Source organism: Triturus cristatus, chromosome 8, assembly GCF_964204655.1.
Source record: "Triturus cristatus chromosome 8, aTriCri1.1, whole genome shotgun sequence".
Classification (NCBI taxonomy): domain Eukaryota; kingdom Metazoa; phylum Chordata; class Amphibia; order Caudata; family Salamandridae; genus Triturus; species Triturus cristatus.
Genome location: NC_140591.1, coordinates 695,983,222 through 696,008,698, shown reverse-complemented (window position 1 = coordinate 696,008,698; position 25,477 = coordinate 695,983,222). Strand labels below are relative to the sequence as shown.

Below are 25,477 nucleotides of genomic sequence, written 5' to 3'. Positions count from 1 at the left end.
GGTAGACCGCGGGACTCCCCTGTCTCCCTCGTCCGCATCCAAGGACCGACGGGGGGACGTCGGAGAGCAAACACGCTTCTTCGACCTTATGTCGTTGCTTACCGGAATCCGAGGGCGAAGACTTGGATCCCAAGGAGCGACAACTGCGGCCCCGCGAGAAGTCCCAGGAAAGGGACCTGGAGCGGCGTTGGGACGAGTGCCGGACCTCCAGCAGCTTCCAGCGCCTCTCCCTCAAGGCCTTCGGGACCAAGGCTAGACAGTCCTGGCAACACCGGGAGTCAATTCAATTCAATTCGGCTTTATTCGGTACAAATTAATGACCATAAAAGCATACACAATCACAGAATCAAAATATACAAAATATGAACGACTTATAGCAGACATAATCATACGCTTAAAAAACACTATGATTAGTTAAAACAAAGATTTCATTTACACATTTAAAATTACATTTCGACATCTAAAAAAACACATGCTTTTCCTCGAATTGATGTATTGGTTTAAAAAAGTAGCAGTATAAAAACAAATATCCGCAGATTGTAAGTTAAAAATCAATTTCATTGCGTGCTCAACCGTACGTGTTCCATATTTGATAAACATGGGTTTTAACAGGGCAATACGAAAGTTAGAGTACAGCTTACAGAATAATAAAAAGTGCATTGTGCTCTGCTTGGAAATCCCGTCACATCTACAGGGTCCTAGTGGATATTTTTTCATTAATCGGATGAGCCACCAAGTGGTGCACTATTCCCAATCTCAGTCTGGTCAGCACAAATTTATGTGTCGGCCTGGTGACAAGGGTTAAATACACCGGAAATCCGTCCATGGCCAAATATCTGTTATAAAACATAACAGTGGACAAAGTACCAGCAATAACAGTTCTCTTCCTCTCAGCAAAAGCTAGAAAGACCCTTTTTAACTCAGCCTTGGGGATCAGTAAAACAGCGTTCGGATCAGTTACAATATTCAGGTTAAAAATATCTGAGAAACACACATTTAATCCAGGGTATTGCTATGGCTTTATCTAATCGCAAACAATCCTGGATAATAGACCTGGTGAAGGACTTTTCCTCATTTAACCAAATAGACCGCCAAACCATCAGAGGTCTAAGTGACAAAAGGTCAAGTAGGTAGTTCACAGATAGTTCCTGATGACATAAGGCATTAGAGGCCGAAATGGGAAGACATAAAAGTTTTTTAAGGAAAAAGTTCTCTTCCAGCTGCAATTCATATGCGCAGCTGTAACCCCAGATTCCTGCCCCATATAATGCAATTGATACACATCTAGCCTGATAAATTTTTATCTCTGGTTCTACGGTCCCCAATTTTCTGAGCAAATCTGAAAATTCCATGGGCATTTCTAGCCATTTTATTGCGTATGTTATTAAATTCATGTGTCCACTTTTTATCATTCGAAAAAGTTATTCCTAGATAACAGAATTTGTCCACTTGCTGTACTTTTAACTTGTCAATAAAAAACCCTTTCACTACATGTTTAGATTCATGGTTGGTCTCCAGGCAGTAGAGGCAAACATCATGGGGGTCTGCCACCGACATGTTGCGACGGCAGGCCCCACAAGACTTAAAGCCAGGCATCCCTACGTGCACCAGGAGAAAAAAGGGGAGACAAGTCTCAAAAGAGTAGTCAAAAAGTGACTAAGGTACTTGCCCTATCCAGATCTGCACTTGCTGGCGCGGAAAAAGAAAGAACTGACGGCAGCGCGCATGGGTGGTGCCCAAGTAGTCGCCGTGATGTCATTTCAGCACTCGCGACGCCAGTGACTGACGCGGAGCCGCACAACGCCACCTACTGACACGCAGGGGTACTGCTACAAAAGACTTTCCAGATCCAGTCTGACGCCTGGGGATATTCTAAGGTAAGGAATCTATCACCAACGAGTCTTTCAGATATGCAATTAAATTACTTCTCGGATTACTTTTACTAACATTGCTGGATCCTAGATTCAGCACAGGGGCATTTCCTGAAAACAGTTGAGTAAGTAAGTTTTAGTTAGAGGTACGATTTTTTAAGAATATTATTGTATTTCAAAAGTTGACACTTAGAAACATTTACACATAGAATCACCAATGTTATCCTATGGGAGGAAATTCACTTAGCAGGTAAGTTACTTTAACAATACTTTTCTTGTTCAGTGCTGGATACCTAGATTCAGCACTAGGACATTTCCTGAAAACAGTTGAGAAAATGCGTTTTGGTTAGTCGGGTGATTTTTAAGGAATATTCTCAGTTTTCAAAAGTCGACAATTTGAAACTTTTTGGGAGAAAAAGTGTCAATGTTATTCTATGAGGAAAAAGAGGTTATCGGTTCCCAGGTAGGTAATCTGTCTTTGAGTTAGGGTCCTGGGGTTAAACTCAGGGGTCTCCCAGGGTCAGTGATGCATTGTTGCACCTTCAGCGGCACTCGGGTGGCTGGGTGCAGAGTGTTGAGGCCCAATGTTGTCCTATAGGGGGACTCCGGTTGGTGGCTGCTGGCAAGCAGGCCACGGGGTTGTGGGAGCAAAGCTCCTAGGGTTAAGCTCAGGGCAAGTTAGGGACCAAGTTAGCACCAAAAGGGCACCCCCAGTGGCACTAGGGCGGCCGGGTGCAGGGTGCTGTTTTGAGGTCGGGTGCCCTGTTGATTTTAATGGCGATTCTCCGGGACAAAGAAACACTGCAGGCTCGGGACGAGGATCTTCCAGGAGTGACCACCACTTCGAGGTGGGATGTTGAGGGTTGGTTAGGCGCTGCTGGGTTAGGCACAAGACCGTGGGGCGTTGGGGTGCCTTGGGACGTCGGATTATCTTACCCACTCTGGTCGCGGTAGGAGGGGGTCCTTTGGATTGAGGCTGCAGGCGTCGGCTTGAGGCTTGCCGGGGGTCGCCAGATCTCTGGTTAGGATCGCCAGGGGGACCTTCTTGTGGTATTTTTCCCCTCTAGCTCGGGTTCGGCGGGTGCAGAGTGGGCTGGATTCGCGGTTCCTGGCTGGCACCAGAAGCTGCAGTTCAAACACGTCCGGTGTTCACGGAAGAAACAGCTTGGAAAGTGAAGGCAGGCAGGTCCTCTGGGGTTTGAGGTTGCTGTCTTCTGGACACGCCGGGGTTTTGCAGGAGCAGGTACGAGGGGAGACAGGCCTGTAGGGCTGGGGCCAAGTCAGTGGGTGTCGACCTCTTGTTAGCTCTGCACATTTTCTCGTCCATCTTTTTCTTATGGTTGCTGGATCTGAGGAAGGAAGGTTCAGGGTGTCCATAAATACTAAATTTAGGGGCATTACAGGTAGGTAAAGGGCAGCGACCAAATGGCCCCTTCAGTGGGGTGGGTCCACCCCCTATTCTGCCAACCTCCAGTGGGAGGGGGGTAGGAGCCTGTCCCTGGTTGACTGGGTTCCCCCATCCTCAAGATGGTGGGGACTCTAGGTTGTGTTTCACCTCGCCTCCCCCACCCTAGCGGTGGAGTTGGCAGAGGTGGGCACACCTCTCTTCCTCACTTGTTTTCCGTCTGTTCTCCTGCCCAAAGTGGGGGGTAGAACCAGTGGGGACCAGTTGCTGAGAGCAGCAAGTGGTCTGGATAGGCTCACAAAGGCAGTATGCCTTTGAAGCTTCTCCTTCGTGATCCCCTGCCCATCCTGGGGGAGGAGGCTTGGCACCTCGTCCCAGGATGTGCATGGTTTCAGGCCCTTGAGCGCGTCAAGCTCTCGACCCAGGGGTCCAGAAACATGTCTGGTGGTGGCAGCTTAGTAGAGTTTCAGGGGGCATCTCTAAGATGCACTCTGTGGTGCATTTTACATTAAATTCCACACTGGCATCAGTGTGGGTTTAATGTGCTGAGAAGTTTGATACCAAACTTCCCAGTCTTCAGTGTAGCCATTATGGTGCTGTGGAGTTCGTAATGACAAACACCCAGCACTATATACTCTTAAAGGCAGCACTGCACTTACAGTGCCCATGAATGGACCTGGGTGCTGTAGGGGCACAGGGCTCATGCACCTGTACACTCACCACTGGCATAGGGCACCCAGCTAGAGGGGTGACTGATGTATGCCAGGGAAGTGGTTTGTGGGCATGGCACACAGGGATGTGTGTCATTTCGACTCTTCGCTTTGTTCTGCACCAAGACACGCAGCCTGCAAAGGCAGTGTGCGAGTGTCAGGGGACAGGGCCTCTAATGGTGGCACATTAAGTGCTGCAGCCCTTAAGGGCCTTCTCTGGTCACAGTGCCCTGGGTACCTGTGGTACCATTTACCTGGGGATGACCTGTGGCCAGAGATGCAGTTTGGGTTTAGGCTTCAATGCAGTTTTTAGGGAAGGAACCCAGGCCTGGGCACCTGATTAGCAAGAGCCCAGGGCACACTCAGTCAAAGCACATCAGCAATTCAGCAAAACATGGGGGCATACCATGCAAGAAAGAGGGCACTTTCTCACAAGAACTCTCCTCTGCTGCTGCAACAGAAGATCCTTTCGAAAAGGCAGGCTCAACTGCTCGGTATACCAAACTCTGCAAGCCCAGTCCGGAGCCACAAGGATGACATGGGCTTGATCGTGCCTGATCTTCTTGAGAACTCTGGGCAGGAGTGGTACAGGTAGAAAGGTGTAAAGGAGGCCTGAGCTTAACTCAAGATCAAGAGCGTCTCCGAGAAAGAGCCACCTTGGAAACTCCAGTGTGCTGAAGTGCTGACATTGCCACAGCTGCAGACGCGTAAACCGATCTAACCAAGGCTCTCCCCACTGCTTAAAGAGACCTTGCACCACCTCCGGATGGAGACGTCATTTGTGACCCGCAAGGTATCTCCAGCAGAGTTCGTCCGCAATGGCATTCAGAGACCCCTGCCAGTTGTTGAACCAATAGCAATAAGCCCTGATATTCCATCAATGTCCAGACACGCAGGACCTCTTGACAAAGGGTTCATGAACTCACCCTACCCAGTTTGTTGCAATACCACAGGCCAGTGATGTGGTCTGTGTACACCTGCACTAGACTTCCATAGGACAGTAGAAAGGCTTTCAATGCCAGCTTGATTGCCCGAAGCTCCAGTAGGTTGATGTGGAGTCCGGATTCCGCCCGAGACGAGGCCTCTGATCTTCACCTCTCTCAGATGGCCACTGTAGGAAGCTGGCTCTGTATATACTATACCAAAGTAAGGTAGTGTGCACAGAGTCCAGTGGAAAAATCAGAATACTAAAGGCAATTTAAGAGTTCTGTCGTGTGATCAGGTGGTAGGTAACCAAGTAGTCCAACAAATGCAAGTTTAATATCCCACCGCTGATCCACCAATGTAGGAAACGGACATATATACACATATATATATATATATATATATTTTTTTTTTTTCCACACAAGTGTCCCGCACGGAAGGAGCACCTTTCCAGCCGGTGCACACGTCGAGATCAGGACACGATCTCGGTATTAATTCCACACAATTGAAAAAAGACGCGGCACTCCTCTCGATGATAGAGATGTTGGTTTAATCTCAGATAGTAACCCTCCTTACGCGTTTCGAACCGTAGTTCCTGGTCACGGTAGACTGTTACAATGGTCCCTTTTCCCTTTCTTGGTTTTATACAGTTACTTCAAAATGCCATTAATGTTGCATTGTGGGTGTTGTAGTTAAACAAAATGCAAAATATACGGAATTAACATCATTCCTTACTGAAAAGTGCTACTTATACAGATAAAGTGGGTATTGTTACTTCAATGTCTTACTAAGTGTATAGAATTAATTGCTGAGTGCAAAACACCTACAGTGCAAGTGATTGATTTGTTTATATACAAATAATGTGTCATTGTAAATGGCAAATATTTGAGGCTGAGTGCCCATAAGTGCAGCAAAGTCTGCTGTTATGTGTGTCTGTATGGATACAAAGCAACCTGTAAACACAAATTAGTATACAGTTTCATGAGAAAATTGTTGTTATTATGTCATGTGTGTGTGATAATACAGCGAGATTATTTACTGATACAGTTCTAGCCAGATGTTACTGTTATTGAAACGTTGTGGTGGAGTTGTAAAAAATGGTTGATGAGGTCTATAAATGTACATAAAGTTCCTCGTCCCCATTGAGGCCCCACGGCTGTTTCGTTTTGAACCTCATTATTAAGCGCGATTCAAGTCTGCGTAATTTTTGGGTGCGATTGCCACCTCGTTCACTTAGGGGCACTGTGATCAGTCCCGAGTACTTTATGTCCAACCATGATTTTCCCACATGTAGTGACATATGTCTGGCTATTGCATATGTCGTGTCTTGGTTCTGAATAGCACGCACATGTTCTAATATGCGCTTCTTGAGGGGGCACGTTGTACTACCAATGTACTGTTTTCCGCAAAAGCATTGGAGGAGATACACTACAAAGGTGGATTCACATGTGATGGTCTCTCTTATCTGGAAGTTCTTACCAACCGGATCATTGATGTTTTTAAGGTTTTTTCCAATCTTACAGGCTTTACAAGACAGACATTTGGTGAAGCCCTTCGATCTTGATTGTAGCCAGGTTTCAGGTTTTGTGGCTACAAAGTGACTCCGTACCAAGTGATCCGAGAGGTTAGGCGCTCTCTTGTATGATATCTGTGGATGTTCTCCTATAGACATGCCAATGTCGGGATCTTTTTGTAGTATGTTCCAATATTTGTTGAGTACTTTCCTGATCATAGGAGTTTCCTTACTGTAGGTGAGTATCAAGCGTGTTTGGTTGTCTTCTGTTGATCCTTTTGTCACATTTGATTTCTCACAGTTGGTTAACAGTTCCATTCTGCTTTTGTTCTTCATTTTCAATTCCCCTCTAACGGGGAATTGAAAATGAAGGGTTACTATCTGAGGGTTACTATCTGAGGGTTACTATCTGAGATTAAACCAACATCTCTATCATCGAGAGGAGTGCCGCGTCTTTTTTCAATTGTGTGGAAAAAAAAATATATATATATATATATATATATATATATATATATATATATATATATATATATATATATATATATATATATATACATATATACATACACACACAAACACACACACACACACATTACACCAAAATGAGGTATAGGGGTATAGTGTGTATAGAGTCCAGGCGACCCCAGAGATTGGCCCAGAGTTCAGTTCTTTATTGTATGAATGCATTTGCTGACTGTGTACATCAAATGCTTAACACTGTCCTCTGATACTGCCTTACTGCTCGACCACTACCACAAAAAGAGTTTAAGGTTCTAACTTTAACCTCTGCCTACCTCTGGGGTCACCTGGACTCTATACACACACTATACCTCATTTTGGTGTAGTACACAGAGCCAGTTTCCTACAATGGTGGCAAGACTCAGGCAGTTGAGTATCAGGTAGGCATAAGAAGCAGACAGGTGGGGGGCTGGGGTCAGTCTACCTTTTTGTCACAGGGCACTTTCTGAAACAAGCAATGGCATAGCCAGTAGGTCTCGCTTTTGGGACCCTATAAGTATTTAGTTATGCAGCACAATATCCTTGGTGCAATAACATCAACTGTTGCATGGCTAAAAACTTATAAGGTCCAAAAGGGTAGACCTAATTGGCTATGCCAATGCTTGTTTTTAGAGGCCTGGCGTGCAGTTTTAAATGTAGGCTGGTAAGAAAGGTGCCAACCCGAGGTGCAAGGTCTAGAGAAATAAGATAGGAAGAGAGGTGTGTTATAATGAGCTAGCACAAATAGAAAGGTGAAGCACAGAATGACAGGTCAGGTAAACAAAGTAGTGAGGCAGAGAGGCATTTAGAGCCGGTGGAATGAAAAATAGAAAGATATGAGAAGTAGAGAGTAAAGAGGTGCAGAGGAGGTAGAGAGATGAGGCTAATACAGAGGAAGGGCGAGGGAGAAATAGAGAATGATGAAAAGAACGGTAAGTGCTGTGGGGCACTGAGATTTATTGAAGGAGAGGTTTGACGTACAGAGAGAGTTTAAAGGTTAGAGCAATAGTGTGGTTGGTACGTAGCCATGTATAAATAGACAGGTACAAAGGGAGTGTTTAGGTAAAGGAATGAGACATCGGACAGAAAGGTGCGACAGAGAAAGAAATGTATTGGGTGGTATAAAGAAGTGACAGCTATTCACAGAGTGTGGTATGTAGAGACATACTTTACATCACACTGTACAGTCTGATGCCTGAGAAGAATTGAAGACAGATTGCAAACATACTGTTTTTGACTCAGTCTTAGATTCTAGATTTCCCAAACATGTGCGCTACTTGCTACCCATCTACCGGGGATCACTTCCCTTTTGTGGTATCTTCCACAGGTGTGAATATTTTAGCATTCAGCAAGGGCATATTTATTTTCAGATTTTCCAAAAAAGTGAGTGCCATTCTGCCATATTGTATGGTTCATGATGTCTTTAGAGATGCTTCCCTTCAGATCTGCCCCCCACACACATTGCACAGGAGATGGCTCAAGGAACTTAAAGGTCGAAAGGGATAGAAATGCTAACATTCTGCCATTATCAGGGTGGTGCGTATTTCACGTGTTGCCCAAATTGCCTCCAGAACTCCTTTAAGGGAAATCCTCTGGATGCTACAGACCTCTGTAGTACAGGAGGTCTGTTGTCTCCAGCAGGCATTCATCCCTGCACCATCTAAATGAGAGTAGCCAAAGAGTATATCTGACTTTGGCATATTCCCACGAAGTGAGATGTGCAAAGATGCACACAATAGCAGTCTCCCAGAAAAATGCAAGCCATTCTATTGAATTATGGGCTTGCACATTTGTTGAAGCTGGCGCAAAGTTTCAGAACATATTATGCATCACTTCTTTGCACAAGGGTTAAAGTAATTGAATAAGCATCTGTTATTCAGCGCCAAGATGCCTACAGCTGAACGTGCGGTGGCACACTGCTGAATCTAATTACAACCTGAATATGGGGGTGCTTATTACTGGACTAGAGAGCTCCATCTGGCTTTGTAATCACCTCCCCCTGTCTACTATGGGGCGGATGGCCCTGACTAAGATAGTATTACTCCTGCATTGCCTGTATGCCTTCCAGAATTCCTTCTGTTGTATCCCTCGTGCCACTTTCACCACCCTGAATAGTTTGCTAATATTTCTGATGTGGGCTGGTAAGCAGAGCAGGGCGAAACTAGAGGTGTGTGTTGAAACTGGATACGGACACTGGTGTCACACAGTATACTGTCAAACCACATTTTGATGTAAAAGTGACATTTTGGGAATTCACAAAAATTCATTAAAAAACAACAATTTCTCAAACCCTTATATTTTCGGCAGTAAACACGGATGCTTCTATGAATCGGCCCCACAGAGTTTCAGGTAGAAATACAAAAGTAATAGACAGATTTTACGATGCAGAAAATGGAGAGAAATGCAAAAAGTGGAAGAGAGACAGAGAAAGAGTTAGTAAGAAGAGATAGGAGGAGGCAGAGAGTAAATGATACGAAAGTACGCGGAAGCATGAACAGTGCGGTAAAAAGACAAGCCGAGAGAAAAGTAGAGACAGAGGCTTAGATAGAGATTGAGCGGGCGGTGGGAGGAAAGTAAGGGCTGGGAGAGCAGGCGAAGACTGAGCTACATGAAGTGATAGAAATATAAAAAGAGTGAAGCTCAGCCAAGGGCGGGGGAGGGCAGAAGAGGTAACGAGCGATGACATGAAAGGGTGCCCGGAGAGAGGCGCCTAATTACCCATGACAACAAAGGAAAGTCAGATGGGGGCTGCGCGCGTTCACATGCACGTGCACTCAAGCTTGTGGCCAGCAAAAGCCTGGATAGCACTTTGAAAATTCACTAATTAAATGTCTCGCCAGAGCAGCTGCGCTGCCTAGCGAGACCTAAAAAAGTAAACAGAGCTCAGTGCTGCAGGATTTTCACTGAGTAGCTGGAAAAACAAACACAACTGTCACCTTTCGGGCATTATAGGATAAAGGCATGGCACTAGTATTCCCTTGTTATGCTTTTAATGCAGCCATTTGGCTAACAAAGACTTTGTATTCCCTTGCAAGCTCTCTCTTCAATAAAGGATTTGTGTCACATTCTGTGCTCTGTTTTTCAGAAATGCTTGTCTGGTAAGAGGTTTATTGAAGGAAAACAAAGTAAATTGGGCAGTTTTAGCCGTTAATATAGGCTACATTGACATCTGTAAATATATGTCTAATAAAGTACTATGTATGTATTTTATGATAGATATGGATAATGTTACTTACACAGTAAGCATCTGTTCTTGGCATGTATTAGCTGTAGATTCACAAGCTTTGCATACTCCCGCCATCCAGTGTTGGGTCCGGATGTTTGCAATTTTTTCTTCGAAGTCTTTCCAGTCACAAGTTAGGCGACGACTCCTTTCGGTGATAGTGCGCATAGGCATAGACTCCATTATTAGACTGTTTACCCGCAGAGGGTGAGAAGAGAGTTAGTAAAGGTAGAATAGATATGTCGACGAGTATGCATGTAAAGTAAGAAAACTACAATAGGTATAGGTACCCGGCAAGGCGGGTGGGCGCATGTGAATCTACAACTCTACATGTCAAGAACAAACGCTTACTGGGTAAGTAACATATGTTTGAGGCATGTGAGCTGTAAAGCACATGCTTTGCATAGACTATACAGCAGTAAACTCCCAAAGCGGTGGCTAACCTGTAGCAGTTTGAAAAAGTGTTTTAAGTACTGCCTGGCCTACATTAGCTTGTTGCCTCGCTAACACATCTACACAATAGTGTTTGGTGAATGTGTGCGGTGTAGACCATGTTGCTGCCTTACAAATGTAAGCTAGGGGAATATTTCCTAAGAAAGCCATAGCAGCCCCTATTTTGCAGGTGGAATGCGCCCTAGGAAGTATTGTCAAGGTTCTTTTTGCTTTCCAGTAACATGTTTCGATACATTTCACGATCCATCTTGCATTGCCTGATTTATAACCGATTGCCTTTTTGTGGTGGCGAAAAAGACACAAAGAGCGGCTTTGTCTTACGAAAACCTCTTGTTCTTTCCACATTATAGTAGAGCTCTTCTAACATCTAGTGTGTGTAGAGATCGTTCTGCTACAGAATCAGGTTGAGGAAAGAACACCGGTAACAACTGCTTGATTGACATGAAAAGCAGAAACCACTTTAGGAAGAAATTTGGGATTGGTTCGAAGAACCACTTTGTCTCTGTGAAGTTAAAAGAAAGGCTCTTGTATAGTTGGTGCCTGGAGTTCACCAACTCTCCTTAAGGAAGTGATTGCAATAAGAAAAGCAACCTTCCATGAGAGAAATTGTAGTCGACACCTGTGCATTGGTTCAAAAGGTGGACCCATTAGCCTCTTAAGGACTATGTTTAAGTTCCATACTGGTGGAGCTGCTCTAGGTGGTATTACTCTTTAGTCCTTCCATAACAGCTTTAATCACTGGTACTCTGAATAGAGATAAGTGTCTGTTTTGTAAGTATGCAGCTACTGCTGCTAAATGCAATCGAATGGATGTGTAGGCTAATCCAGTTTGCGGTAAGTAAGATAACAGATGATGTTTTGAACTGAAGCATCAAGGGGATTGATATAATTATTGTTACAGTATATAACAAATAGTTTCTACTTTGCTGCATAACATGCCCTAGTAGTAGGTTTCCTAGCCTCCTATATTCATACAGTCTGGTGGTAATTATAAATAACCAAACTGACTTCAAGGGCCAAATTGCTAGGTTGAGTTCCTTGGGATTTGGATGCCGGATTTCTCCATAGCTCTGAATGAGGAGACTGGAGTTGAGATGCAGCTTTTGGTATGGAACTACTGAGCTCTAACAGGGTGGTGAACCAAGGTTGAAGTGCTCATGTGGGAGCTATGAGAATGAGTTTGAGGGATGATTGTCTGAGCTTCTGAACTACCAGCGGAATGAGCGGGAGAGGCGGAAAAGCATAGGCAAATATCCCTGACCAGTTCATCAATAGGGCATTGCCTTTGGAGAGCTGGTGTGGGAACCTGGAGGCGAAGCTTGGGCATTTTGCGTTTTGAGCTGTGGCGAACAGGTCTATGTGAGGAAATCCCCATTCCTGAAAGTAGGGAAGAATTTGGGGATGAAGTTCCCACTCGTGGATTTGCCGTCTGTCTGCAATTTGATGGTTTACTCCTAGGAGATGTTCTGCTAGGAAATTCATTTAGTGATGTATAGCCCATTTCTAAATGGCTGGTGCTAGGTGTGACAGTTGGAGTGTATCCCCCCCCCCCCCCCTTTGTATACAATACATAGCTGTCATGTTATCTGTGCGGACTAAGACAGTTTTGACTATTAGGTGAGTTTGAAAGGCTTTAAGCACTAGAAACACTGCTAGTAGCTCTAGGTGGTTTAAACAGAGGCTCTTGTACGAGAGTCCATAATCCTTGGATTGTGTGACTTTGTAATTGAGCGCCCAAACCAGTGTGCAATGTGTCTGCTGTTAGCACGGTCTATGGAATAGGGTCAAAAAAGGGCCGCCCAATGGATACATTTTGTGTGTTCCCCACTGCAGAGAGCGATGGGTGTGGCATTCTACCAACACTAGATCGGTCACCTGACCCTGCGACTGGTTCCACTGACTTGCTAAGCATTCCTGAAGGGGAAGCATGTGAAGTCTTGCATGGGGAACAATTATAATGCAAGTCACCATCATCCCAAGCAGTTGCATGAATACTTTTGCTGGCAATGATTGGTTGGGCTGAAATTGAGTGAGAAGGGACTGAATATTGTGAATCCTCGCTGTATTGAAAGAGGCTAGAGCTTTGAGAGCGTCTATCGTGGCACCCAGATAAGTTTTCGTGTTGGAGGGCTGTAGCTGAGACTTCAATGCATTCACTGTAAACCCTAGTTGGTGAAGTGAATATGGGTTTGAGTGTGTTGGAGAGATTTGGTAAATGCTGGCTTTGCTGAGCCAGTCGCTTAGTATGGGAAGACATGGATGTGCTGCGATTACTGCCAGGCATTTGGTAAATACCCTGGGAGCAGTGGTGACTCCAAATGGTAGTACTTTGAATTGGTAAGGATGACCCGCTATCATGATTGAGGTATTTGCGATGAGCGGGATGAATTGGCAGAACAAAAAAGTTACTTACCTGTAAACTGTGGTTCTCCAGTATTGGTGTATTTCATAGATTCACATGCTTGAATATTCTCCGAAGTGGGAGTCCCACGGTACATAACATAGCAATGTAGCAATAACTATAGATCGGTAAGAAAAAACCATAGAGTAGCATTGAATCAGAGTTTTTAGATAGAACTTGTCACTTTTACAACATATTACAGTCATTGTGAATAGTCCAAACTCCAGCCAATCAGGCGCTAGCACCCTCGAGAATGTTCTCCTCAGCGGCTCAGGCCCTCAGATTTTCGTAGCACAAGTGCAACAAAGAGTCAAGGAGAAGAGGAGAGCCTCTGAGGGGAGGAGGGTGGGTCGCATGTGAATCTATGAAAGACACCAATAGTGGAGAACCACAGTTTACAGGTAAGTAACTTTTGTTCTGCTCCAGTATTGGGGTGTCTTTCATAGATTCACATGCTTGATTAAGAATAGTAAGCAGTGATTCCAAGATGAAGCAAGGTACATATAAAATCATAATACACAGTACAACGAGATACTGAAGCATAAAGACAAAAAATGGTACCTTGTATACAGGAGGAGGGAGGCAACAGAGGCTCACCTTACGAGATTACGTAGGACCGCTTGCCCCATGGCTGAATCAGCGTCGTCAGCAGCTTCCAGACAGTAATGTTTGGTAAAGGTGTGCCTGCTGGGCAATGTTACAACCCTGCAGATGTGTTGAAGAGGCACACTAGCAAATAGCGCAGTAGAAGAGGAAACTTGTCTGGTAGAATGCGCTCGAACATTTGCAGTAAGTGGCTTCCCAGCTTGCTGATGGCAAAAGGCAATTGTAGTAGATATCCAGCGTGCAATAGTCTGTTTGGTGACTGGATGCCCCTTCTGCATCCGTCCGTAGGCCACAAAAAGCTGATCAGACTTACGGATACTAGCTGTCCTTTGCAGATAAAATTTCAGACATCTCTTGATATCTAAAGAATGGAGACCCCTCTCTGCTGACGTTTGAGGATTAGGAAAAAAAAAGTTTTTGAAATGACTGGCTCGTTAAGATGGAAATCGGATGGCACTTTGGGGATAAACGCTGGATTAGTGCGGAGCAATACAGAGTCCTTGGTGAACTGAAGAAAAGGCGGTTTAGTAGTAAACGCCTGTATGTCACTGACTAGACGTGAAGTAGTGAGAGCCAACAGCAGCAAAGTCTTCCACGTAATGAATTTGAGATCGACTTTATGGATGGGCTCAAACGGCTCCATGAGTTGAGCCAATAGAATGTTCAAATGCCAAGGAGGAGGCGGTCGACAAATTGGAGGAAACATCCTAAAAAGACCCTTGAAGAACTGTTGAATGACTCTGGAAGAGTAAAGAGGTGGAACCATCCTGTTGAAATCTTGAGATTGCAGCCAGAAAAACTAAGAGTAGAATGCGAGAGGCAATCTTTTGCTAGATGTAAAGAGAAAGGCAAAAGTTGGTCTGGTGTAGAATGAACAGGATGCACCTGAGCAGCATCGCACCACAGACCGAAACGCTTCCATTTGAGCTTGTATGTTTTCACAGTGGAGGCTGCCCTAGCCAGAACTTCCCAGCAGTCGGAAGAAATGTTTGAATTGGCAATCTCCTAGTGCTCAGGTTCCAAGCCGCTAATCAAAGATGCTGGGTCAGAATGACAAACCTGTCCCTGATCCATGGTCAGAAGGTCCGGAAGTGGACAGAGCAGAATCAGGTCACCTGGGAGCTATTAGAAGAATGCAGCAAAATTATTCCTTTTCCGAAGAACCCTGGGGACCAGAGGAATCAGCGGAAAAGCGTAGGCATATATTTTTGACCAGTTCATCAAAAAGGCATTCCCGGGGGGAGGAGCCTAGCGCGCAACCAAGATGGACGCGTAGGCACAGGGCTCCCCGGACCCTTGCCGCTCCTCGCAACTTATCCTGACATTATCCTGGATTTGTGAACGGATTCTGGAAGATGAACCTTGGCTGAATCCATAACTCTTTTCAGAACGAAAATCGGACCTGGGAGACCTGAAATATAGCGTCTTGCATTTTGGAGGCCCACCTGGAAGCTGTGCCCGGTGCTTTGGTGAACTGTCGGGCCGGGGAGTAGTTGAACAACAACGGCATCGGAGCCTTGCCAATGACCGCGCCCCCCACTTTCGGTAGCATGGTGCATACGCCTTTCCGCCATTTCCCCTGATCCCCAGGGTACTACGGAAAAGGAATAATTTTGCTGCATTCTTCTAATAGCTCCCAGGTGACCTGATTCTGCTCTGTCCACTTCCGGACCTTCTGACCATGGATCAGGGACAGGTTTGTTGCTGGACCCCTGGGAGGGAGAGCCCCTGCTCTCCTGGGCCTGCAACAATGCACATCCTGAGCGATGTGCTAAATCTCCTCCCCCAGAATGGGCAGGGGGAAACTTCAAAGGCATGCCGCCTCTGTGAGCTTCCCCAGGCCACTGCAACCCCCCACTCTGGCGGGAAGCTTTGGCCGGAAACCCCAAATAAGGACAAGGGATGTGCCAGCCTGCCAACCCCACCCCTCAGGTGGGGGAGGCGAGGTGAAGCACATCTCCGGGCTCTTACCATCTTGAAGATGGGGAGCCCTACCCTATCAGGACTAGGCTACTGCCCCCCTCCCACAGGAGAGAGGCAGAATAGGGGGTGTACCCACCCCAGGGACCCATTGGTCCCTGCCCTTCACCTACCTGTAACGCCCCTAAATCTAGTATTTAGGGGCACCCTGAACCTTCCTTCCCCAGATTCCAGATTCAAAAATACAAAGAAGAGCAAGAAGAAAGAAGACCTGCCCTGCAGCTGCTGAAAACAGGAAGACACCAACTGCTTTGGCCCTAGCCCTACCGGCCTGTCGACCCTCAAACCTGCTCCTGCTCCAACCCGGCATCTCTTGTGGCCTGCAACCTCACAAACCCCGGAGGACCTGGCTACCTTTTGGCTCTAAGCCCCTGGGACTCCCATGAGTAGAGGCTCTACTCAAAACCTACCTCTAATCCCTGGCAGCAGCCCGGAACCGCGAACCCAGCACACACTGCACCAGCCAAGCCTGGCCAGTGCCGGAGTGAACAAAGACCACGAGGACGACCCCACGGTGACTGACTCCGAGTCCGGCACCCAAGGACCTCCCTCGACACTCCTGAAGACTGCAGCCTCAGAACAAGGTGCCCCCCTACCGCGATCAACAGAGGGTAGGATTTCCCGATACCAAAAGGCACCCCTGCACGCGGCGCCCCGTGGCCCCCTGTGCCCAATCCCGGGGTACCTTCCGATCCTCCAACTACCCAACTTACCTCTCGAAGTGGTGGTGGCACCTGAAGAATCCTCGACCCGAGCTTGCAGTCTTTCTAAAAACCGGAGATTTCCCATTGAAATCAATTGGGCGCCCGAAGGCTCAAAAGCACCCTGCACCCAGCCACCCGAGTGGCCCTGGCAGTGCAACCTCTACACCTATCTACTTCCCCCACTTGCCCTGAGTAAGTGACCAGGAGCCCAGCTCCCACAGTCGCGTGGCTTGCCAGTCAGCAGCCACCAACCAAGGCCCCCCCCTATCCCTCATAGGATAACATTGGGCCTAACTCTCTCTGCACCCGGCCGCCCTAGAGTCGCTGAGGGTGAACCAACTATACCTACCTGACCCTGGGGGACCCCTGAGTCTATGCCCAGAACCTCAACTCTGCCAGTCGAGTATTTACCTTTAAACCGATAACTATTTTCTTCATAGGGCAACGTTGACTGGCTTTTTCCTGAACTTTCTTCTAAGTGTGGACTTTTCAAATCTTAAAATATTAACCAAAACTCAGCCGAGTAACGAAAACGAAAATACTCACCTGCTCTTAGGTGAGCTCCCAGTGCTGGATCTTGGTGCCCTGCACGGACTCAGAAAACTACTTACAACTGTACTTACCCGTAACCCAATTTTCTTCCATAGGAAATTATTGACAGTTTTTTTGTGAAATTTCTTCTAAGTGTCAATTTCTGCAATCTTTAAATATTATTCAAAAATCGTATAATATCTGAAAACGTAATTACTTACCTGTTTTGGATAAAGGTCCCAGTACTGAGTCTAGGCACCCAGTACTGGATTACAAAAGTAACAAGAACATACTGTACCTGCAACTTGAATGTTCTTCCATAGGGCATCATTGACTGTTTTCTTTGAAATATTTTCTAAGTGTCAACTTTTGAAATAGTTAAATATTGTTTAAAAATCATTACAGTAATTAAGTCGACTTTCAACACTTCATTCTAAGTACTGACCCAGGACTGAATCTAGGATCCAGTCCTGGAATTCCAAAAGTAATCCTAAAAGTAATCTGTTGCAAATAACTTGAAATTTCCATTGAGCTCAATGCATTGTTGTGTTTAAAATAGAGTTACCTATTGCAACCACTTGTAACTGTTTACAAAAGTCAATTGCATATTGCAAAAGTAGTTATATAAAACATCTCATTCTAAGAAAGTATATTTTAAACCCAATTGTTGGTTCTAAAATAAAACAAGCATATCTTTTTTTATATATAAACCATTGGCCTAGAGTTCAGTTATTGAGTGTGAGAGACCATTTGCTGACTGTGTGTACAACAAATGCTTTACACTGTCCTCTGATACTGCCTTACTGCTCGACCAAGCTACCACTTTAGAGAATAAGGTTATATGTAACTTTAGCCTCTGCCAAACCTCTGGGACTGTGGACTCTGTACACCCTGTACCTATTAAGGAACAGTATATACAGAGCCACTTTCTCACAGGTAAGCATTAAATACCTTTACAGTAATACGTTGCTGAATGTAAAACAGTTTGAAAATGCAATTGTACTAGGTTTGATTTACAAGTAATGCAGTAGGTTGCAATACTTAGCAAATACACTACATTGAAATTAATAGGTTTTTTTCAGTAAATTAGAGGTAAGTTATTTACGTTACTTTTGTATCTCCGTGCTGGATAACTAGATTCAGCACTGGGACATTTCCTGCAAACAGGTAAGTAAATACGTTTTGGTTATTCGTGCAAATTTTAAAGAATATTTAGATTTCAAAACTCCACACTTCGAAGTGTAATTGTCAATGTTATCCTATGGAGGAAAAACAGGTTATCGGTTTAAAGGTAAGTTGTCGACTGTGGGGAGTTAAGGTTTTGGGGTTAGACTCAGGGGTTCCCCAGGGTCAGTGATGCACTCGTTACACCCTCAGTGGCACTAGGGCGGCATGGTGCAGAGTGTGGAGGCCAAATGTTATCCTATGGAGGATATGGGGTCTCTGGTTGGTGGCTGCTAGCAAGCAGGCCACACGGCTGTGGGAGCAAAGTTACTAGGGTTTAGCTCAGGGCAATTGGGGTTGCAGGTCAGCACAAAAGGTGCACCCTCAGCGGCACTGGGGCGGCCGGGTGCAGAGTGCTGATTTGGCGTTTGGCGTCTTGTTTGCTATTGAGACACTCTGGTAGAAAGAAACACTGCAGGCTCGGGGACGAATATCTTCTGGGTGCGACCACCACTTCGAGGTTAAGTTGGGATGTCTTTGGTTGGCTAGGCACCGTTGGTTGGGGCACACAAGGCCATGGGGCATCGGGTGCAGGGGTGCCTTTTGGCGTTGTAAAGACTTACCCCACTCTTGGTCGCGGTAGAGGGGATCCTCTGGATTGAGGCTGCAGGCGTCGGCTGGGGTCTCTAGGCTGGTTCTAGGATCTCAATCTTGGGTCAGAATCTCAGGGGAGACCTCGTTTTTTTCCACTCAAGATCGGGCTGGGTTCGGCGGGTGCAGCGTGGGCTGGATTTGCAGTGTCCGGCAGGAGCCAGAGGTTGCAGTTGAACAAATCCGGTGTTCACGGGAGAAGCAGTCTAAGGAAGTGAAGGCAGGCAGGTCTTCCGGGGTTTTTGAGGTTGCTAGCTGCAGGACACACCGGGATTTCGCAGGAGCAGGTTCGAAGGGAGACAGGCTGGTAGGGTTGGGGCCAACTCAGTGGGCGTCGTCCTCTTGTTAGCTCGGCACGATTCTTCAGTCCTTATCCTGTTGTCGACATTTCTGGATCCGAGGAAGTAAGGTTCAGAGGTGGTGCCCCTAAATACTAGATTTAGGGGCATTACAGGTAGGTAAAAGGCAGGGACCAATGGGTCCCTCCCCTGGGGTGGGTACACCCCCTATTATGCCACCCTCCAGTGGGAGGGGGACATGTACCTGTCCCTGGTTGGCTGAGTCCCCCCATCTTTGAGGGGTGAAGTTGGCAGAGGTAGGCACACCTCTTCCTCACTTGTTTTTCCCGCCGGTTCTCCCGCCCAAAGTGGGGGTCAGAACCGGTGGGGACCAGTTGCTGAAAGCAGCAAGTGGCCTGGGGAAGCTCACAAAGGCGGCAGCCTTTGAAGCTTCCCCTTCATGAACCTTGCCCATCCTGGGGGAGGAGGCTTGGCACCTTGACCCAGGATGTGCATTGTTTCAGGCCCCAGAGAGCAGCAGGCTCTCGACTCAGGGGGTCCAGAAACATGTCTGGTGGTGGCGGCTGAAAGCAGCCACTCAGCCTGGACACTAGAAGTGGGTTAGTTTTTAGGGGACATCTCAGATGCCCACTGTGTGCATTTTTTATTAAATCCCACACTGGCATCAGTGTGGGTTTAATGTGCTTAGTTGATACCAAACATTTCAGTTTTGAGTGTAGCCATTATGGTGCTGTGGAGTTCGTAATGACAAACTCCCAGCACCATATACTCTTAATGGCAGCACGGCACTTACAATGTCTAAGAATAGAATTAGACACTGTAGGGGTACAGGGCTCATGCACCTGTACCCGGACCACTGGTATGGTGCAACCAACTAGAGGGGTGACTGATCTATGCCAGGGCAGTGGGTTGTAGGCATGGCACAGCCATGTCGACTCTTCACTTTGTTCTGTACCAAAACACGCAGCCTGCAAAGGCAGTGTGAGAGTGTAGTGGTACAGGACTGCTAGGGGTGGCACAATAAGTTCTGCAGTCCTTAGATGCCTTCTCTGGTCCCAGTGCCATGGGTACCTGTGGTACCATTTACCAGGGACTGACCTGTGGCCAGAGATGCAAATTGGGTTAGTTTTGGGGAAAGAACACAGGCTCTGGGAACCTGATGGGCAGGGACCTAGGGCACAACAAGTAAAAGTGCATCAGTAGTGTGGCAACAAGTGTGTGTGAGTGTGTGTGTGTGTGGGGGGGGGTTACTTCAACAGACACTTTCCTACAGAGCCCGACAATCCCAGTGTTTACTTTGATCAGAATGATCTGCCCGCATCGCAGTCCTGTGCTGGTCTCTGGAGCACAACAAACAAGTTGCACACTTCGTGTGAGTCGGTTCGCGAAAACTTGCCGTGGCACCGAGGGCAGAATTTGAATGGAGTCTGTTCCATCGACTGCGAAGTGGACCGACACGGTTAGGCTGGACAGCCTTCCCGAAGATCTTCGATCGAAATAGTGGTTTTACTTGATGGAGAAGTGGGATACGCATTTGAAACAATACAGATGTGGGTAGAGTGGATTGCGCACTGAGGGGAACCCGAAGAACGGCTTCGAACCAGAGCGCAGCAATACACGTCCAAACCGGATGGCGGGAAAAAACAAACTAACAATGGAGTCAATGCCCATGCACACCATCACCGAAAGGAGGAGTCACTTACCTCATGATTGGAAATACTTCTTCGAAGAAAAACAACTTGCAAACATCCGGACCCAACACTAGATGGCAGGAGTATGCAAAGCAAGTGATCTATAGCTCACGTGTCTTGAAAATATAAGAATGAATGTGCGATTGACTCCTCTTCCACCAGGCTGTTCATTGAAAGAGGGCTAAGGTTTCATTACACCAGCAGTGTCAAAGGGGTTGATCAATTTTCCACTAAGTGGCAGGCACCCCAGATGTCTGTATTTTAGGGATACATGTCCTCTTCCCCACCTCAAGAGGTCACATTCCAAGCTACAATTTACTATTTTACCTGGGTCAGGCTCTCTCCTAGAATGGAAAGAAATCCTAAAGCACTAATACAGTTTGGTTCATCTTGCAGATTCTCACATCATTGGGGAATGTGATATTACTCTACCTCAAGAGCCTCCATTCAAGTTCTCAAGATCGGGGAATGCAGAACAGAACACGGACTACCTTTGTCGTTGCAGGAGTCAACGTACACAAAACCAAACCTCTGCTTCTTCAAGAGGAAGAGCCTCATCATCTTGTAGTCATACCTCTACCACAAGGATGTTTCTGAACAGGGTCCTGGGAAGTAGGGATCATGTCTTTTGGCAGATATTGCTCCAGATGTGGTAATTCAAGCATACAGAGCTATGGACCATGGAGAATTTTAGTAAAATCTACTGAATCCATCCTGTAAAGTAAGATCTCTTAAGCTTCAAACTTCAATCACTTGACATCTTGCAGTCCAAATCTGTATCGATGCCACACTTCCCTGAATTGTTTTAATGAAGAACCTCACCTTTCAATCAAGTCACACAAGTAATTAAAGGTGTGAACAGCTTCTTCTTTGTCTTCTTGTAGTGGTAGCCAGGATAACCAATGAGGAAGGACTTCATCCACATTTACACATTCAGGCCTAAACTTCATTATCTTCCCAACTGCTGAAATGCAGTTCTCTGTGGCATTGATATTTTCTTTGGTTTTTGAATCTGGAGCCTGTATCACTCCAACCATTTGTGGAAGGGCCTCTGTAGAATTTGCAAATACAGTTTAGTTAAATAAGACCGTTACTGATATAAGCATAACAAACACTGCAAACATACAGAAGAAAATATTTACAGGCAATGAAATACAGTGCAGGCCCGTCCATAAGCTTTTAAACACTAAAATAGGCCAGATATGCTACCCATGTCAACACACTCACTTTAGTTGCCCCCCCTCTCCCCCCCCCACGAACATTACTAATAGAACGGCTGCAATGTCCACAACCACGAAACATATTAGATTATACTAGAATATACAAGTCAACAGCCAGAGCTGTGTGGGTCTCCTAATCTACGACAAGCAAACACTGAAGAATAAATTGCTATCTGTAGTCCTGGTTCCGTACTGCAAGAATATTATGCCCTTTATAATTTCAGTGAATAATTCCCTCCTATGTTAGTGGACTTCAGAACGGAAAGGTCATTTTTTAATTCAAATACATTCCTAGGATACACAACCAGGACAAGCAACCATTTCTTCAAAATCATAGGATATTGTTTGGTGGCCAAATGTTACATAGCAAGTGAGAAACTGAACACCCTTGCGGCTACCGGGCAGAAAGCAAAAGCTGTATACACAAGCAGACCCCCTACCTCTGATATTGCAGACTGGTTTGCCACGTTTTGTGGCCAAAAAAACCCCATAAAATTGCTGCCAAAAATAGCAAAACTTGCAGCATTTTTGCGACAAGCACACAATGTGCCTGTCGAACAAGTTACTTACCTTCGGTAACGCTTTTTCTGGTGGCTACAGTATCTGCCTGTGGATTCCTCACCTTGTGAATATCCCCTGCGCCAGCATTCCACGGAACTTTTCTTCCCCAGCATTCCACGTCAACGTGGGCGACGTCATAATACACCGGCTCCGCTCGCGACTCCGATCGACGTCACCGGAGCCATAAGAAGCCCACGTCGGCGTGATGACGTCTGTTCCCTTTTTTCCGCGCCTTCAACGCGCAACGGTTTTTTCTCCAGTGCTACTTTGTAGTTTGGTCGTGTATCTCTGTTTATTCGACTATGTCTTCGACTAGGAAGTCGGGCTTTAAGCCCTGTAGGTAGTGTGGAGGCCTGATGTCGATAACGGATCCTCACCAGAATTGTGGATGGTGCCTCTCCTCGGAACATGATATGGAGAAGTGCGGATGCTGTAAAAGCATGAACCCGAAGGCACTCAAGGAAAGGAAGACCAAGCTCTTCATGAAGAAGATTGGTGAGGAAAAAAGAGGGAGGAAGAAGGAGAGATCGAAGAGAGAGTCATCGACTTCGAGGTCGTCGAGGTCGAAGAAACACCATAAAAAAAGTAAACATTCTAGACGTCGATCCTCGAAGTCCAAGAAATCGAAGTCGAGGTCGGCTTCGTCTCATCAACGTCTGAGTAAAGGTTTGTCTCCTTCTCCTTCACCTTCAAGGTCTCCGGAGGGTTCTCCTTCGAGGAAGCAGACTTCGAATCAGTCTCCGACTAAGTCTTCGGCTCCGTCTAAGACGTCGACTCCGGTTCGTGTGGAGTCGGATGCTTTTATGCATGAGGAGCAGGAAGAGTCGGTTCCAGTACCTGAAGATTCTGAGGCTCCAGTGGAGGTTATTGCGGAGCCGGTGCCGGAGGCCCCACAAGAGGTTCCTTTGCCTCAGTTCCCGGCCCCAGGTACGGATTCGGCAAATTTCTTGAATGCAATGTATGGCATTTTTAATAGGGCGGCCTACCCATCCGGAGCACCTGCTGGTCCCGTGGGTCCGATGGCCTTTACAATGGGGGTGCCACAGCAGTATGCTCAGGCCCCCTTTATGCCGATGGCGCCTTCTTGGCAGTTTCCGGCGCCGTCTGGGGATCCGATTCGACCTCGGAAGGTTCGGCAGGCTTCGGAGCCTCCTTCGACGCCGAGACTGGCTCCGCCGAAGCCGACTCCATCGACGTCGAGGCTGACTCCATCTGCGCCGTGTCTGCGCTGTGAGCAAACCAGCACCATGCGGCAAGCACTAACTGGAAAGGGGGATGTGTGATGCCAGACAGTGCAGACTAATTTAAACATGCGTTCTCACTGGCACCATACTTGCATCTCTTGCCGGCATACTCTGCTGGAGGGACCCGATTATGTGGGTCCTTAACCCCCAACCCCATTTAAATGTAAGGTGAGAGGCTGGTGGAGAGGGCTACTTAACACCTCCCTGCAGCAGCATGCATTTCACGTTGGTCTGTGCATGAGGTTGATGCAATGGTAGGAGGGGGCAGGGATGGCAGGAAAGGAAAGAAAAAGTGGAGGTGTCTGGGGTAGGGTCTGGAAAAAATGTGATGGGGGGGGGGGGGTGGGGGGTTTGGGGGTGATTAGCAGGTTTTTTTTTTTCTTTTATGCTTCTTGAAGGCCAGCTCTGCCTCCAGGAAGCTTGTAGTGCTGTTGCCACCAACAGTAGGAGAGAGAATGAAAACAACTCTCCTGCCCACCCGCATTTTACTCACCCAGTGCAGCTCAATACAAGAAGGGTTTAAAACCGCTTATTTTTTCTTTTTAAGATTTTGCTGGACTTTTGTAAAAATCCAGAGACTTGCAAAATTCTCAATTTCACAATCTCTTTGCAAATCACAAGGTCCTGGAGGGTCTTACATCTTCGATTTTGATAGATGCCAAACTAACCAAATACATTTTTCAAGGTGACTTGACGGACAATGGAATCTGCTTTTTGCATCAGAATCAAGGCAGTAATGCCTGGAGACAACATGGACTGATTTCCATATGCTGCCTTGCATGTCTCCAAGAGGAATGTGTCTAATGCAAGCTGTGGTGGCTGCCATACCGAATGTATTTCATATTTTATTTGTTGGCAATTGGTATTAGACAGTATTAACAAAGCTTCAAGTATCAAGATGCATGCAATGTATATAGGTATACGCACATAGTACTTGCAGTTTAGCTGTAAAAAATGGTTCCGTCCAATTGCAGTCCCATTACAAACCCAATAGCTCCCCAGAATAACAAATAGACATATTGCCTTTTACACGGACATATTTAGGGCTGAAGGCAGAGTAATACAAGGGAAAGTCCCTATTTGGGGGGGGGAGTGCGTAGACCAGGAGTAGGCATCCTATATGTCTGGCGGGTGCTCTGCCGTCGTAGGGTAGGTAGAGTCTCTGCGTTGAAGACAGGAGGTAAAGGGTTCCCAAATATCTCTGGGGCGGGACCTCAGTGTCACAAGTTGCCAAAATTTAGACAATTGCTCTTGACAATAGGAGACATCGTTGAGCCACGCTAAGATTGTGGGGTCCCGCTGCCTACCCAAGTGCATCGCCACCCTATGTTTGGCCAATAAGAGCAACCTGGCGACACGCCTACAGGTGCTGTGCGGCACATTTTTCACATACCCAAGCAGACTGGTCAGCAGTGTTGCGGAAAGTGTCCTGTCGGCAATATTGTGCACAATGTTAAAGATCTCAGTCCAGAAAGTCACAACTCTGGGAAAATGCCATGCTAGATGTATTAAGTCAGCTTGTGGTGAGTGGCATCGTATACAGGGAGGGTCTACTGTCAATCCCATCTGCCATAGCTGTATGGGCGTTCAATATAATTGATTTATAAATTTGAAACGTATTAGGCGAAGCTGGTATTTTAGGGACAGCATTTCAAGTTGGCTACAGCAGAAGGTCCACTGGGTATCTGTCAGAAGGTTGTTCAGGTCAGGAGTCCAGGCTCTTGATGTGAGAATCGGGAAGGTCTGCTGCGTTTGTGTGTAAAGGTGTGTTATCAGTTTGTGCGGTGTCGAGATGGAATATACATATCCCACGCTGTCAGCAGCGGGG

General features: G+C 46.4%; 1 protein-coding gene across 1 annotated transcript in view; it reads right to left on the bottom strand.

Annotated features, from left to right (window-relative positions):
- IPO5 (importin 5) overlaps nucleotides 1–25,477 on the bottom strand; it is a 614,356-nt gene that overhangs the window by 54,601 nt on the left and 534,278 nt on the right. The window contains exon 24 of the mRNA XM_085622105.1: nucleotides 21,447–21,675. Coding sequence (XP_085478231.1) covers nucleotides 21,447–21,675 — 229 coding nt within the window. The remainder of the gene's footprint in view (nucleotides 1–21,446; nucleotides 21,676–25,477) is intronic.